This window comes from Neolamprologus brichardi, chromosome 1 (assembly GCF_056152115.1).
Source record: "Neolamprologus brichardi isolate AB-2024 chromosome 1, ASM5615211v1, whole genome shotgun sequence".
NCBI lineage: Eukaryota > Metazoa > Chordata > Actinopteri > Cichliformes > Cichlidae > Neolamprologus > Neolamprologus brichardi.
The window spans coordinates 19,544,712-19,560,587 of record NC_142104.1 but is presented as its reverse complement, the minus strand read 5'-3'; the positions used below and the strand labels follow the sequence as shown (position 1 = coordinate 19,560,587).

Sequence of the window (15,876 nt, the reverse complement as noted above, 5' to 3'; positions counted from 1 at the left end):
GAAGAGAGATGAAAATAAGTAGAAACAAGACGGTATACATGAGTGTCAATAAGAGGTGGACTGCAAGGAGTAAAGGTAGTGAAGACAGATGAGTTTAAATACTTGAGATCAGTCATCCAAGGCACCAGACAGTACATGAGAGATGACAAAAAGAATGCAGGTGAGGGGGAGACAAGTGTCACAGGTGATTTGTGACAGAAGGATAGGAGCAAAAATGAAAGGGAAATTTTAAAAGATGTTAGCGAGACCTGCTATGATGTGTGGTTTTGGGAGCCAGAGTTGGAGGACAGAGGAGGACGCTGGGGATTGGGTGAGATAGAGGCAAGTGACCTGTTGTAGTGACACCTGAAGGCAGCTGAAAGAAGAAGATTTTGTGAAAGTTATTAGCAGAGATGGGCAGTAACGCGTTAATCCAATTACTTTTTTCAAGTAACGAGTAAAGTAAGGGATTACTATTGCAAAAAAGGTAATTAGATTACTGTTACTTTCCCGTAAGCATGCAGCGTTACTGCGTTACTAAAACCGTGATTTTTTTGGGAGAGTGTCTCATGACAGTGACGTAAGCGAGTGCAAAGTTCATGGCAACAGCTGTGTGCAGATCAACAATGGACAATATATCGAGTGCGGGAGAGCATATGACCGTGCAGCGTTTAAAGTGTGGAAGTACTGCCCTTACTTTGAGTTTGACAAAAAAACTGACAAAAAACATTAGTGTCCGCTGCTCACTGCAAGCACCGAGTATGCTGCCACGGAATGGGAAATTCACAGAGAAACTCGCAGATTCTTCCACTGACCGCTGCGGCACACCTGAACCAGGGCAAACCTCCGCCTGCCTCACTCCTGCGATACAGGTGAAAATAGAGCAACAGGACTGCTGAGTCTTTGATTTTATTTATTTTCTGCTGTGTTTCACTTGCATTTATTTGAAATAGTGAGTGTAAACACAAAAAAAATATTTTATTTTATGTGCTGGAATGTGCAGAAAATAGGTTTAAATGTTAAACAAATTTCTTCCAGTCAGAAAATGTTGCATATAATTAAATTTTTTCTTGATGCATAAAGTTAAAAGATTAAAACTAATAAAACAAATTTTAAAAAGAGACTTTTTTCATTTGATTACATTTTATATGGTGGATTATGCAGAAAAAATAGAATTGGGCTGAAAGATCTATCGCTTTATTACCTATTCAGGTTGTAAATCCTGTTTTTAAAAAGTAACTAAGTAACTAAGTAACTAATTACTTTTTGGGGGAAGTAATCAGCAGTGTTGGGAAGGTTACTTTTAAAATGTATTCCATTACAGAATACAGAATACATGCCCCAAAATGTATTCTGTAACGTATTCCGTTACGTTACTCAATGAGAGTAACGTATTCTGAATACTTTGGATTACTTAATATATTATCATGCATTTTACAACTACATGAATGTACTATTGCTGTGATTTATTACTGTTACTGAAGGTCCGCGGCTCCGAACCGTAGTACGTAGTAAAGGGACCTCTGGCTAATACGGTGGGTTCTGTGTCGGCTCGTAGCCGAAAACTAGCTTAACTCTGTTGTCTGGGTCAACTTTGCTAGCGAGAGACAGAGAGAGGCGTTGAAAGGCTGCTCCAACGGAACTTATTGTTTTTGGAGGAAAACACGAATACGGTGTACAGTCGAGTCTTAATAGCTTACTTACAACTGGGCTCGTCAGGCACTCTTCTTGGCTGCAGTGGTTATTATTATATTTACATGCTTCCAGCTCCCGTTTTTGCTCGATGACAGCTCCTACTTTTCCTTTTTCTCCCTCCCTCACTCACAGACACATAACGTGTATGGCAGTCCATTCTCCCTGCAGCACGGACTACACTGCCTATGATGCTACATTCTTTAGAGCTATACCGGTAGCATTCTGGTATTAGCTTAGCACAACAACAACAGGCGCTCTCTCACCCAGGAAACACGCAGAGAGAGAGCGTCACCCTGTAACCATGGCAACCGTAACCCAAACAGTCCTGACCCGCCACAATATGAAACAGGGAAGTACCGCCGTGTAATCCATTTATTTCAACAAAGTAACTGTATTCTAAATACCACCTTGTTAAACGGTAACTGTAACGGAATACAGTTACTCATATTTTGTATTTTAAATACGTAACGGCGGTACATGTATTCCGTTACTCCCCAACACTGGTAATCAGTAATTTAGTTACTGATGACCAGTGTTGGGGAGTAACGGAATACATGTACCGCCGTTACGTATTTAAAATACAAAATATGAGTAACTGTATTCCGTTACAGTTACCGTTTAAAAAGGTGGTATTTAGAATACAGTTACTTTGTTGAAATAAATGGATTACACGGCGGTACTTCCCTGTTTCATATTGTGGCGGGTCAGGACTGTTTGGGTTTTGTTTGACAGCTACGTTCTGTTGTTCCAGGCGGCAGCGTTACGGTTGCCATGGTTACAGGGTGACGCTCTCTCTCAGCGTGTTTCCTGGGTGAGAGAGCGCCTGTTGTTGTTGTTGTGCTAAGCTAACAGGCAGAATGCTACCGGTATAGCTCTAAAGAATGTAGCATCATAGGCAGTGTAGTCCGTGCTGCAGGGAGAATGGACTGTCATACCCGTTATGTGTCTGTGAGCGAGGGAGGGAGAAAAAGGAAAAGTACGAGCTGTCATCTAGCAAAAACGGGAGCTGGAAGCATGTAAATATAATAATAACCACTGCAGCCAAGAAGAGTGCCTGACAAGCCCAGTTGTAAGTAAGCTATTAAGACTCGACTGTACACCGTGTTCGTGTTTTCCTCCAAAAACAATAAGTTCCGTTGGAGCAGCCTTTCAACGCCTCTCTCTGTCTCTTGCTAGCAAAGTGACCCAGACAACAAAGTAAAGCTAGTTTTCGGCTACGAGCCCGACACGGAACCGTATTAGCCAGAGGTCCCTTTACTACGGTTCGGAGCCGCGGACCTTCAGTAACAGTAATAAATCACAGCAATAGTACATTCATGTAGTTGTAAACAGCATGATAATATATTAAGTAATCCAAAGTATTCAGAATACGTTACTGTCATTGAGTAACGTAACGGAATACGTTACAGAATACATTTTGGGGCATGTATTCTGTATTCTGTAATGGAATACATTTTAAAAGTAACCTTCCCAACACTGCTGATGACTTTTTTCAAGTAACTTGGCCAACACTGGTTATTAGCATCTATCAGATATCATGAATTATACTGTACTCATTCCATATTTTACTTGCTATTGTTTTGCTGCATTTCAGTTCAGTAGGATAAACATTATATCATGTTACACTGTATTAACACATTTTATTCATTTTTCAGTCTATACTTTCAGATTTTGCACAGTATACAGTATGGTGTTTTGTTGCTTGCTGTTTCTGTTCTTTTCTTGGATTTTGGGTTCCCCAAAACATTTCGCTTGTATTTCCATTATTAATCTATACTATTTTCTATTCATATGCTGTCTTAATTGTTTTACACACATTTATATTCTGCACATTCAGACACGAATTTCTTCAGTCTGTGCAATATAATTATAAAAGAGTTAAATTAAACATCCTCAAAAGTTGATTCTGTTCATCTGGATGTAGCGTTTTCAGTGGGAGAAACGTGACTTCTTCAATCTCAGCTGACTGCAGGTTTCCCCAATCTTATAAACGTCTTATAAACAGTACATTTGCATAATGACTGAAACTAGCACCACTGAAGGAACAAGGGCTGGGAGGTCAGTTTCTTGATCATTAATATGCAAATTGTCATGACCATTGATCAACAGCCACTGATCAAAGCTCAATGATCAAAGACCATGAGTACCATTCAGAGAGTTGGGGAATGGCTGCAATCACAGCATTGTAAGACGGCGAAAGATGTACCCTCCTCGATTCAGAGATGGTCTTTCCCTAGTGTTTTGGGGTTTAAAATAAAATTAGACACCTTTACAGTGTAGCTTACAAAATAAACGCATTCGTAGGTTATTGGAAAAGTATTGTTTGAAAAGTTAGAGTATTTAAATCCCATAATAAAGGGAATATTAATCTGCATATAAATAAAACGCCCGTGTCTCTGGTAAGCTACTACACAACTCCCAACGATCTTACGTATCCCCGACGGCACTTTTTACGTGTTACGTCACGGCTGTGGGCGTGACTATCCACGTGAGCCAGCGATCTCGGCTCGTCCGCTGACAACAAACATGCGTCGTTGGCAGCCCGAGGGGGTACTCACCAGCAGAGTGGCGGCGGGGGCAGTTAACCAGCTCTAAGGACACCGTCCCGTTTAAAGTTTGGGGGCTTTCTGTTCGGAGAAACAATCAAACGTTTTAGCGACGCTGTGTTTGACGGTGTCCGGTTTCCTCACACTGAGGGATTGCAATGCCCTCTGACTTTATCTCCCTTTTCAGCGGGGACCTCGACCTGAATTCACCCAGATCCTTGTACTCTAAAGGTAAACATTTTTTTAAATTCACTTTCTCTCTCGCTTGTCACTCTCATTTGCCACTTTTCGGAGTTTACATGTGCGACTGACCGCCTGCCGCGTTTGGTTTAAGGGTTTAAACAAGTGTGCGTGGGTGTGTTTTTTGGAGGTTTTTTTGTGCGGTGGCTGAACTCCCTCCTCCACTCTCATTCATCTGTAAACCATCTTTAAAACGCCTGCTCAAAATAACGTGAGGTACTGAATCTCTTATAGATAATTTATAGATATTTCCTGTGTGTATTGTGTCGTGGGATTGGACCTTGAAACAACGTGGAATGTTTTTTTAAATTATTATTATCTTTTCTCAAAGCTAAAGCCCTGGGCAGCTGCATGCACACCGGTCAGACCAGTTTACCAATTCCCTGGCAGCTGAAAAACGGTGATATCTATGTTCTGGGGGTTGTTTGAATTGGCCATCAGTGACCCCCGCCCCCTGAAGCACTACATATACAGGGCACTGCCCCCAAAGCGACGCTGTAATGGGATCATGGACATGAACTGTGAGAGCCTCATGAAAGCCTTTACATAGCATAGCCTAACTTAAATGAACTTAACTAGGTGTAAATTTAGAAAAACACAAAACAAAAACAGCGTCATTTTGTAGTACCCTGTTAATTACATGAAGGAGTTTATCCATATAATAGGACACACACGTGGGAGCATGCTGCTTTGCATGATACTAGTGAGAAAAGTGGAAAAAATAAGTCTCGCAAAACTGTCATATGTAGAAATATCTTTTGGAAGCGATTTCATCCAACAGGGGGTGTGCAAAGCTAATATCAGTTTTTAAGGTTAAGAATAGTATGCTACCATTTTCTTATAGCAGTGGGTTTCAGCAAACTAATTAAGTGGGTGGCTTCATTCATGCTCGTGCGGAAATTTTTTGCATCATTAAGAATCTTAATGGAAATCTGTTGCCAGTTTTAACCTGAAAGTATGAGTTGATAATGGGAAAATAATATAATTAGTAATTTAATTTATGGGTCTTTGTAAAACACAAAACCAAAATGCCATAATTCTGTAAATCAACAACTGATTTTCCTAACAAACGCTGCTTTTACAATGATCTTAGACTGAAAAACATGTTCGTAAATAAACATGAAGGTCGTGATGCAGAATTCAATGCTCAACTTTACTGCGGCTGATCATGAAGAGAAACGATCATGACTCAAGATAACATGCAATAATGACACATTGCCTGGAAATATATTTATCATCTTTCTGTAGAAACGTTTTGCAATTTGCAATAAGTTGGAGAGAAAAAGTTGAAAAATTGAAGCATTTAGGTGTTATGTTTTAGAATGTCGCACTTCCATTGCAACCTCTGTCCAGAATTGTGAAATGCTTCCTCTTGTTATTTCAGATTGTCATGCTATGGTTTTGGTTTGTGTCAAACTTTGAAACTATTACCCAAATGGATGCTCACAAATTGTGTTATATCATTTCGCTCAATCACTGGAAATGTGCAGAAATGAAGACCTTCTCTGCCTTTTCTCCCTGCCCTAGCATATTTACCAGAATATTAACATCTTTTTCATCAGCTGCTTACCTAGATTCAGGAGTCCATTAATGGAGTAGTAAACAAGTTTAACCCAGTATTGCATTTATTTTACCAAATATGTGTTGCACTGGCTGCTCATATTAAACAGCACTAAAGTTTAACATGAAGGCCACCACATGTACAAGTAATTGCTGTGAACCAATAACCCACATAGCAAGGAGGTCTGGCCTGGATCTGGTAACAAGTTGGCACTGCTGGCTGACTTCTGGCATGATATGACGTATGTCATCCAGATATGGGCCAGGCCTGGTATAGATGGTACCTCCTATGTGATGGCATGCCATATCTGGCTCGATTGTGGTTTGGTTTATGTGACCAAGGCCCATAGAAAACAGGTCTGGCCCGGATCTGGCATCAAGCTGGCACTTCTGGCTGACCGGTGTCATGGCAGAGTGTATGTCAACCAGATGTGGGCCAGGTCTGGCAATGATGGCACTATTTATGTTCCTGTTTTCCTATTTTAGTTAAAAGACCCAAATGCCATGTTGCAATACTATACTGCTATGGTAGCCAACATTTCAAATTTAGGTTTGACAGGTTATTGAGTGTACACTTTATCCAAAACCTAGTGACGGTTTACTCATGTGTTTCTTCTGTGACATAAGAGAAAAGTGATAATAAATATAGTAAAAGTATTCCAGTAAAAGCAACTTTACTTCAATACTTTTGTAAGCAGCATTGACCATTCCCAGTAATGCACAAAGATAATAAGATAACAATTTGTTTTTGCTGTCAATTATATAATTTAACTTTTTACTCCTAACTCTAGACCGTGAACTCTTATGCACCACATAAATCAGCTAAAACTCCTTTGAGATTAAGGCCAGTGGTAACTTGTTTTTAAACCTGTTAATCGCACAATTGTGTGTTCCTGGCAGCACAGTCGACACCATGGGCTGTTTAGTAGAGAAGCTGGGTTTCACTGTGTTGGGTATGGTCCTGATAAGGCCCACTCTTCCACAGTTGATTTTTTTTTTTTTTTGGAAAAAAAGCCCCGGTTATCTTTTGACTCCTTAACATCAGCTTAAGTCGTACCCCAGCCCAGAAATAAAATATACTGTCGATCAGAATCTTTAGCTGTTTTTCTTTTTTTTTTTTTTTTTAAATAGGTAATGCTCGTCTGTAAAATGCCTATCTCACACAAGCGGTCACAAAGAGCTGTCCCCAAGATAGAGTAAGATGAGTAAGAAAATAAATGCCATTTAAAACAATAGAAAAGCTGCATTAAACAGCAAAACATGATGAGGAACATATTTTTAGTTTGCTGTTGCGACAGAGAATGTAAAGTAAATCCAATAAACAATAGCACTCAAGACAAGACTGCTTGCTATCTTTTACTGATGGTCTGTAAGTTAATGCATGTAATAAAATGTCTCTCCACCAGTTTCACATTAAGTTGAAGAATGTTATGGGTTCTGCAATATCTATCCCAGTTAACAATTGTACGACCCTCAGATCTCGACATAGTTTTTTCTCTCTCTTTTTTTTTTTTCTATTGACACGACCAAAGCCTGGTCAATCATTACCTTGCTGGTTGCACTGTGTATAAACCTGGGCTTAAATAGCACTCTATTAATATTGACTCTGCTGTGTTAAGCAAACTTAGCGGCATGCGCTTAGAAATATTTGACTTCCTTGAAAGCTCGTTGAGATCTGATGATGAAAGAAACAATATCATAGAGGGGAAACGTCTGAAAAAGAGCAGTGCATTAAGAGTTGGCGCTTTACTCTGAATGTTTCTGACGCAGACACGTCGCCATCTGTGGACTCTAAACTCCTGTATTTGGAGATGTAAATGAACGGTAATCTCATGAGTCAGTGGTCTTGGGAACTTAAGCTCATTGTGAACACGGTGAAACACACAGTAAAGTAACTCACAATCTTCATCTTTTTTAACATCAACCCAGACCTGTTCGACGTACTTTAAACCGTCGCCCTTGTAGATATATATTCGTGTGTCAAGTTTGCCTGGTGTCATAATAAGATCACACATGACACCATACCAGCAGTATGCTGATTACATGACATGGATTTCCTCCTCAGCTTTACAATATTCAACACAGCTTTGAGAGCACAATTTGCATTGTGTGCACTCTGTCTGCGAAGCCAGGAGGACACAACCAGGAGACAACCAATATGAGTCCTATGAAACTGGGTGAAATGGGGAATGTCTACAAACTGCTTACTGGTAAAATCCCTTCACTTTTCGCTCATACCCCTCTTCCTCTGCCATTTATAAGTGCCTATCATAACTGTTTTCTATATCGGGCCTGCTGTATGATGTCCAGACTGACTCTGTCTCAAAGGACCGTAACATTTATTTTGACTGAAGGCCATTGAAGCTCCATTATGGCTCCTCTCCCCACAAAATTACTACTCCTGTAGTTATACTCTCTCTGAGGCCCAGCCATGTTCACAGAGCTAGTGGTGGTGTTTGTTTGTCTTTTGTGGCCTGGAAGTGTTTTATGATATTAATTGTTATGAACAAAGCTACATGCAGCTGGCAACTTGACTAATCTAAGGAAGAAGTAGATCAGAGTCCACTAGCGAAAGTGGAATGCAGACAGACAGGCATCTGGACTAATGGCATATTCGGTCTTCTATCCCCCAGTGTCTCTGTTTAAACATGACATGGCTGTGCAACTGTTACTTTCTGCACATACTACCAAAGTAGCTGCAGTCTTGCTTTTAAAATAGAAGAAATGTAACACTGTTATTAAAGTTGAGATCTGTTTTGTCTGGAGTAGTGAGCTGTTTAAGAGTTAGGGGAGATGGAGAACATTTAGTTTTTATGATCATCTTCAAGTAAAATACAATCTCCTGTTGTAATATAAATCACAAATGCTAGTGCTCGATACATTCATCTTCAGGGTTAACTGTTAATGAGCTCATTCAGTGCTCCTAAAAAGCCATAAAGTAATTCCGATTACTCACATCTAAATGCGGCCCAAGTGTTCTCACTTACCTTCTTTGAAATCTCTTTGATCAATCATTAACACTAACCAAACTTCAATAAGAAGTCTAATCAGTGTCGGGTCAAAATATCGCCTCTTCTGGTATTTACTGCACACTTGTGACTTTGTTTTGGCTGCGGAAAATCAATATATGAGCTTTTTAACCAATCAGAGCACTTGAAGTTTATACTAAAGTGTCTTCTTGTGTGTGTGTGTGTGATTGTTGAGGTCAACTATTGAACTACTTTTTGCTATATGTATAGATCTCCAAAATCTCCTTTGTTGTATTGCATTGAACACGAAAGCCGTGCTAAGATTTAATGCTTAAAAAAAAAGAGATATATTTTACAAAAACGAGCACGTTTGTAATAATTAGCACTAGTATCACATTTGTGTCATACATATATAAAAAATGTGTGTTCCCAAAGTTACAAATACCTTTTGTAGACATTGAAAAGTGTTAGTTTTTGAAACTGCAATTCGACAGCTTTGTGCGCACCTTTATAGATTTTATGACGTGCAATGAAGTTGCCGAAATCACGGAACTTATAAAGTATTATACGCGTCTTTTAAAGTTTTTCCATTCTGCCAGAAACCGGCCTTTAATAAGTAATCAAGTAAAGAGTTTTTGTCTCCTTGGCCTATTTTAGGTGAGCAGGTTAATTGTGTTCATGAATTGTTGCTCTCAGCAGTTGAAAGGAGATTATCTGCCAGACAGGTGTTGCTGTGCAGCAGGATAGCTCTGAGAAAAAAATACAGTAGTGGGTCACGAAGCGGAGCATTGTATTGTATTTGTCCCACTTAATTTTGTGTCCATTACCATGTTTCAAAGAGTCCTGTCCGCAGTACTGTCTGGTTTACCGCAGTTCAGGATTTCCAATGCAAAATAACAGGAATAGGACTCGAGCATAGCGCCTGAACGCTTCTGCTTGCACAGATCTTGGAGAATATTTCTCAACACTATTCTGTGAAAAGCCCAAAGCACCTGTGACATCTTACAGCCTGCCCTTGCGTTTCTGGCCCAAGCAAGATGATTCTGAACTAAGACATTAAATATTGAGTGTGGTGAATCTTGGCTTGCCGCGCTCTTTCCATTGGCAGGTCACATGCGGCAGTTTAAGGTGTCAGAAACTCATAACTAGGCTGTAAACGCAGTGTGTGTTATATTCTGGTTCAAAGTAAGAAGCTGTTACAGTGAATTCACACATTTATTCATTTCTTTTTCTTTCTTTCCTGTTATTTCTAAATAAAGCAAATGTACATGCAAGTTCCTATCAAGCCAGTCTGTGTTTGTGTATACATATATATGTATACATAGTGGTCAGTTTACAATAATTAACAAATAATAAAAAGATAAGACTTTATTGTCTAATTGTTAGACAAATAGCAACCCAGAACGTGTTTACTTTAGAGTATGGTGTTTTAAATGTACGCTGAAATCAGAAACCCGAACACGTACTTTGGGTAATCCGATATACTAACCTTACAACAAACCCCTTCTCCGTGGAGCTTATCATATTCCGTTTTTATTGAGACAGTGCCAGAGAGCTGTGGATTGAAATGGTCTTTAAGGACAGCTCTCCGAAGTGGTTTGATTATCCTGCAGAAGTCGTCTTGCTGCGTTGTTGTTCTGACCACTGTTACAGCCCACAGTTACTGCACCATGTTGGTTAAGTGAATGATGCTTTTATTAGTTAGCTGTAATTAGCACATATATCATTCCATCAGTTTTCATCTAATGCAATACCAGTTGGCAGCGAGACATTAAACGTAGTGCTATTGAAACATGATAACATGCACAAAGTAGTGATGGGTCGTTCGCGAACGAAATGGCTCTTAGAGCCGGCTCTTTGACGTGAACGACGCGAGCCGGCTCCTTATCGCGAGCCGTCACGTGGGTTTTTTTTTTTTTTTTTTTCTCTCAGACTCTCTCTCGCACTTTTTTTCTGCTTCACTCAGCACGCGAGCCTTGTGCTTTACGCTGGGCAGAGGGGGGAGGGACGGTAGTTACACTCAGTAGCACAGGAACAGAGCCAGAGGGAGAGAAAGAAAGCCAGGACAACAACGTCACATTAGAAAGGTATAGTAATCATCCACAACTATTTTCAGTTGCAGATGATAAAGGATTCAGAAAGTTTATTCATGCGGGCCCATATGACAGAGAATATGCATGTTATTTTTGTTTTCATATTTTAATTTATATTTAATTGTGTTGTGGTTTGCAGGGTTTTGTGTTGTTTCACTTTAAATTTGTAAAAGGAAAAAGCTGAAAATTTAAATAGTTAAAAGTTGAAATGTGAATAGTTGATTTTTGTATTATATAATTTATTTATTACATTTTATGTGGAGTGAATAAATAAAAGTATATTTACGGTGGCCCCTAGAGACAAAGCACATACAAACTTCAAATCACGTACGAACTCTGAAGCACGTACAAACCCTGAAGCACGTACAAACTCCAAAACACGTAAAAACACGTACAAACTCCAAAACACGTAAAAACTCCAAAACATGTAAAAACACGTACAAACTCAGAAGCACATAAAAACTCAAAACACGTACAAAAGTCAACAGAAGTGCTCCAGAATGCTAGGTGCAGTCTTGAGCTTTTGTTACCTAGTGGCTACACAAGCCAGCAAGTACCAACGACCGGATTTGGTGTGTGGTAGTAACAGGTAAATGAACATTGTTTTTAAATTATTTGAATATATATGAGTGCCTGTGTATAAATACACAAACATGCTTTTAATTGTGTAATTTAAGTGATCTAGTAGCTCTGCTTTGGAAGTTCAGTTCATGCTAGAAATGTGTTTTGGACTTTGTACGTGTTTTGTCTCTAGGGGCCACCACATATATTTATATATAAACATATATAAATAAAACCACTTTTTTTACGTTAGTAATTCCTTTTGTGCATAATTTAATATTATTGTTAATAATAAATTAATTAAAGCAACAAAACAAGCTGAAGAGCCGGTTCGGAGCCGAAAGAGCCGGCTCTTTTTAGTGAGCCGAACCGAAAGAGCCGGATCTCTAAAAAGAGCCGGAAATCCCATCACTAGCACAAAGGACCTCTTGACTAACTTCATGTATGTGTTCACACATGCTTGCTGGCACGTATATTTAGGGTTGGGCTTTTTCTTTCAGGTAGTTTCACACAGTACATAGTATCTTGTGTTGTTCTAAGCCCTTATGGATTTCTACATTTTAACCAAAGCTGCATAAATACATCAAATTGAAATTGCCACTTTTTTCCCCCCCTTTTGTCCTTCATGCTTTTTGGGCTTGATTGAGACTGCACATGTGGCTCTCTTTTGAGACTTTGAACTGCATCCATGGTTTTATTTTCCTGCAGATCCAGAGCCACAGCTAAGGCAATTTTCTTTCAGTGCTGAGTCAGTTTAATCACATCTGTAGCCGTTTGTTAATATCCTGGCACAAAATGAAATGAAAGGTGAATCTGAGGCTGTGTTAAGGTCTGCAAGCCAGTTCAAGTAGAAGAAATGTTACTTGGTTATGAACATATGATATATTCTCTGAGCTTTTTTTCCCCTTTCTTTTCCCCCCTCCCCTGCAGGTACAAGAATAGCTGCTGTCATTTAGCTTCAAAATCTTGTTGTAGGTTTGTTAAGCCTGTAAGGGATATTTTTTTGACACATTTTGTCACAGCTCTGAGTTTCCTCACACAAAAAGGTATTTCATAACATTCAGTAATGACAAATTCTTTGTGACAAAGTGCTCAAGCGATCCACCTCGCAAGCCAGCAGTTGTGGTATGCCAGTATCCTGTGTTTTCATTTCTTCTTTCTGAGTCATCTGGCTTCCCCAGCAGACCGGCAGGTAATTTGTGCTGGAATGAACTGGAGCATTGATGTCCTCCTGTATCCTGTCATTGATTGTATCTTTGCTTGTTCTTGTTGTTGTGCACTCTCACTTGGCCCACATTCAGTCCAGCGAAGCCAAGAATATACCTTTTACGCCACACAGATGCATGCGCAGGGTTTAGAGTAGCGTCTGCACAAACACAACAAGTTCGAGTGCATGCAAACATCTGCACGGAGGCTCGTCTTCACCCTCTGATAACACTGTTTGCATCAGACAAGAACCCTGACCAAAAGTATCAGCTTTTCCCCCCCTTCTCCTGCCTGGCAACCACCAGTTGTGAACGCCTGCTGTGAAATCAATTGCTATAGTCCCAGTCTCGCAGGCCTAAAGACCACAAGGGAAAAATCTCTGTCTTTGGTTTGGTCACACTTTTTCAAGTTTCACTACCACTTAGTGGTTAGTTAGCAAGTGTTTGCTGTAGTGCATTGACTTTGTCTGCAATGTGCTGTCAATCAAAGCAATCAGAAGGAGGTTTTTGATGTAGCAACCTCTTTGTCGTTTGTTGCTAGGTGAAACTGTTACCAGTCTTCAAGAGACCCTTGCTTACTAGTTGGGGCATATACATTTTTCCCTAGACACTGATGGGCCTCCAGACCTGTGTGACCTTACCAAACAGTTTTTCCTTTTGTACTCTGACATTAAAAACATTTTTTTAAACTTTGGCATTATTTTTATTTTGTCTGGTTTACCGCAGCAATTTTGCCCTCAGCTTTAAACCCCACATTGTTCCACAAAATTCAAACAGTTAAAGATGTGCTTTACCTTTATTGAGTTTTTTAAACTAAATCTGATTATAAAAGTATAATGATGGTATTGTATAGACAATGCCTGATGCAAAATAAACCTGTACTTAGGTTGGATAATCATTAATCATGTCAGGTTTTTATGATAAAATCATATCTTAAATATCTAGAGCGTGTCATCTGGTCACAAGGCTGCTAACTGCATTTTTTTCAAAACATTCGGTAGCTATTTAAAAGTCACTGCTTATCTGCTTGATTGCATTATGGTCTTTTTAACCTTGAGGTGCCCTGCCATAGTTTCTTGTTAAATCAAAGGTCGGGTTTATTTATTAGTTTGGCACAGTTTTTTTTGTTTTGTGTTGTTTCTTTGTTTTTTGATGAGTCAAATACCAGTTCATTAGAAGAAAAAAAACTGTTCATTTCTCACCATATCAACAAGCCACAGCTTGCTTGAACAATGAGCAACAGAAATATGAGTCTGCATCTTTTTTCTCCTCTTCAGTGAGTAAAGGTGCAGACTTAAGTGTGCAGTCTGACGTAAACCTGTTTGAGCACGTGGGGCAGAGTAGTAAGCGTGCTATTTGGAAGGAATTTTTGCCTTAGGAGTCAACAGAAATTACATAAAGAGGGCTTCTGGATCAAAAGCTGTTGTTGGGTGCCAATCTTTGCATGTCCAGGCAACTAGACTAACATGCAGACGTCAAATTTTAGTTCCAATATCCCAATATCACCCCTTGTTTTTGTTTTTCAGTTAGTGGCCTAAACCCTGTCAGAGCAAACTGCATTTGGCGATAGTGGAGTTTGATTAGTCTTTGCCATTCTCAATCCTTATTTGGAAGTAAATCTTCCTATATAAGTGGTAAAGTTATAGGCTTAGTCTACAGGCGGTCTCACAACAGTTTGTCAATAGAAATCTTGAAAATATTACAAAGAAGTAAAATCTACAACACAAGGATAAGAATTCAAAGCAGTTATTGTTCTGAAAAACATTGGTATTAGGAGCTAGTTCTACATTCTGGACTATTTCAGTGTAGATTTAGTGCGCCTCAAGACCTTCCCAGTGAACTTTAAATGTTGTCTCTTTTTTAAATGTTTATTTCCCCCTTCTTATCATTAGAGTCAACAGCTTCCATCAGAAATCAGCCCACAGAGTTTCCAAAACTAGACCTTTGTGATACTACAAGCTATTTTTGCATAATGTTATATACTGACGTGCAGTGGCTCTGTGCTAATGGAGATTTATTCGTATCTTTGAATCATTATCTCCATCATTTGCTCACAGATGCTGATTTTATGATGTGCATACATACTTTATATTAATTATGAAATGAGTTGTTGCATTAAAAAGTCTCAGGGTAGTCCAGGATAGTATTATATAAAAATGACTCGGAAGGTCTTGCTGATAGTGACTGTTCCAATCTAAGAAGCTAGGGTGCTGTCCCCCCCCCCCCCCCCCTTTTTTTTTTTAAACACCCTTGTAGGGCTGTTCTATATAACGATATATATCGGATGATGATATAAAAACACGTTTGTTTCGTGGTGTCGCAAAATAATCTGTTTACGGCAATATTTTTTCACCAAACACTCGACTCCAACTGAACATATTTAATATTCTGTCAGTATATTCAAAGACACTTCCTGTTGCCTCATCACTTTTCCTGTGAACCTGTCAGAAATTCCTGTTTTACCACATTGTGTGTGTGTGTGTGTGTGTGTGTGTGTGTGTGTGTGTGTGTGTGTGTGTGTGTGTATCTTCTGATTCACTGGAAACGGGGACTTGGAAAACTTCTCATCAGCAGTTAGACATGAATTCACTGGAAATTTTATGGTTTGATCGTTTTTTTTGTTTTGTTTTTTTACAGTAATTATTTTCTGCGACATTGCAAATAAAACACATTTTTCTTTTTTTCTTTTTTTTGAAGGGTGAAAAAAAAGAGGTTGATATACAGACATGCAGACAGGAGTATATACCATCACTCTCTGATAAGTTTACTTTGTATGTTACAGCCGGCTCATAAAGAATATGAATTCAATTTCATTTCCAGCATTCTCTCGGCTGGTGTTTGTACTTTTAGTATTTTAATTCAGGTGGTGGCACATGGGCCACACACTTAGGTTGCAAAGGGGTGCATATGTGATATGTAAAATCGAGTACTCAGCTATGTAATCTGCCTTTGTAAACTTTTGTGAGCGAATGGGCTGTTCTAAAGAGCACACTGAATTTGAGCATGGTACTGAAATAGGATGCCACCA

At 39.2% G+C, this 15,876-nt stretch overlaps 1 protein-coding gene across 5 annotated transcripts in view; it reads left to right on the top strand.

Annotated features, from left to right (window-relative positions):
- Window positions 1-2,634: 2,634 nt before the first annotated feature.
- nfat5b (nuclear factor of activated T cells 5b) overlaps window positions 2,635-15,876 on the top strand; it is a 43,786-nt gene continuing 30,544 nt past the window's right edge. For 2 of the 5 annotated variants that reach the window (XM_087839054.1, XM_035915008.2), the window contains exon 1: window positions 4,175-4,451. In XM_087839054.1, the coding sequence (XP_087695180.1) occupies window positions 4,379-4,451 (73 nt within the window). In that variant the 5' untranslated portion in view covers window positions 4,175-4,378. Of the gene's footprint in view, window positions 2,744-4,174; window positions 4,452-15,876 lie in introns of those variants that run through there. The other 3 variants (XM_087839065.1, XM_087839059.1, XM_087839082.1) reach the window with 3 other exon arrangements.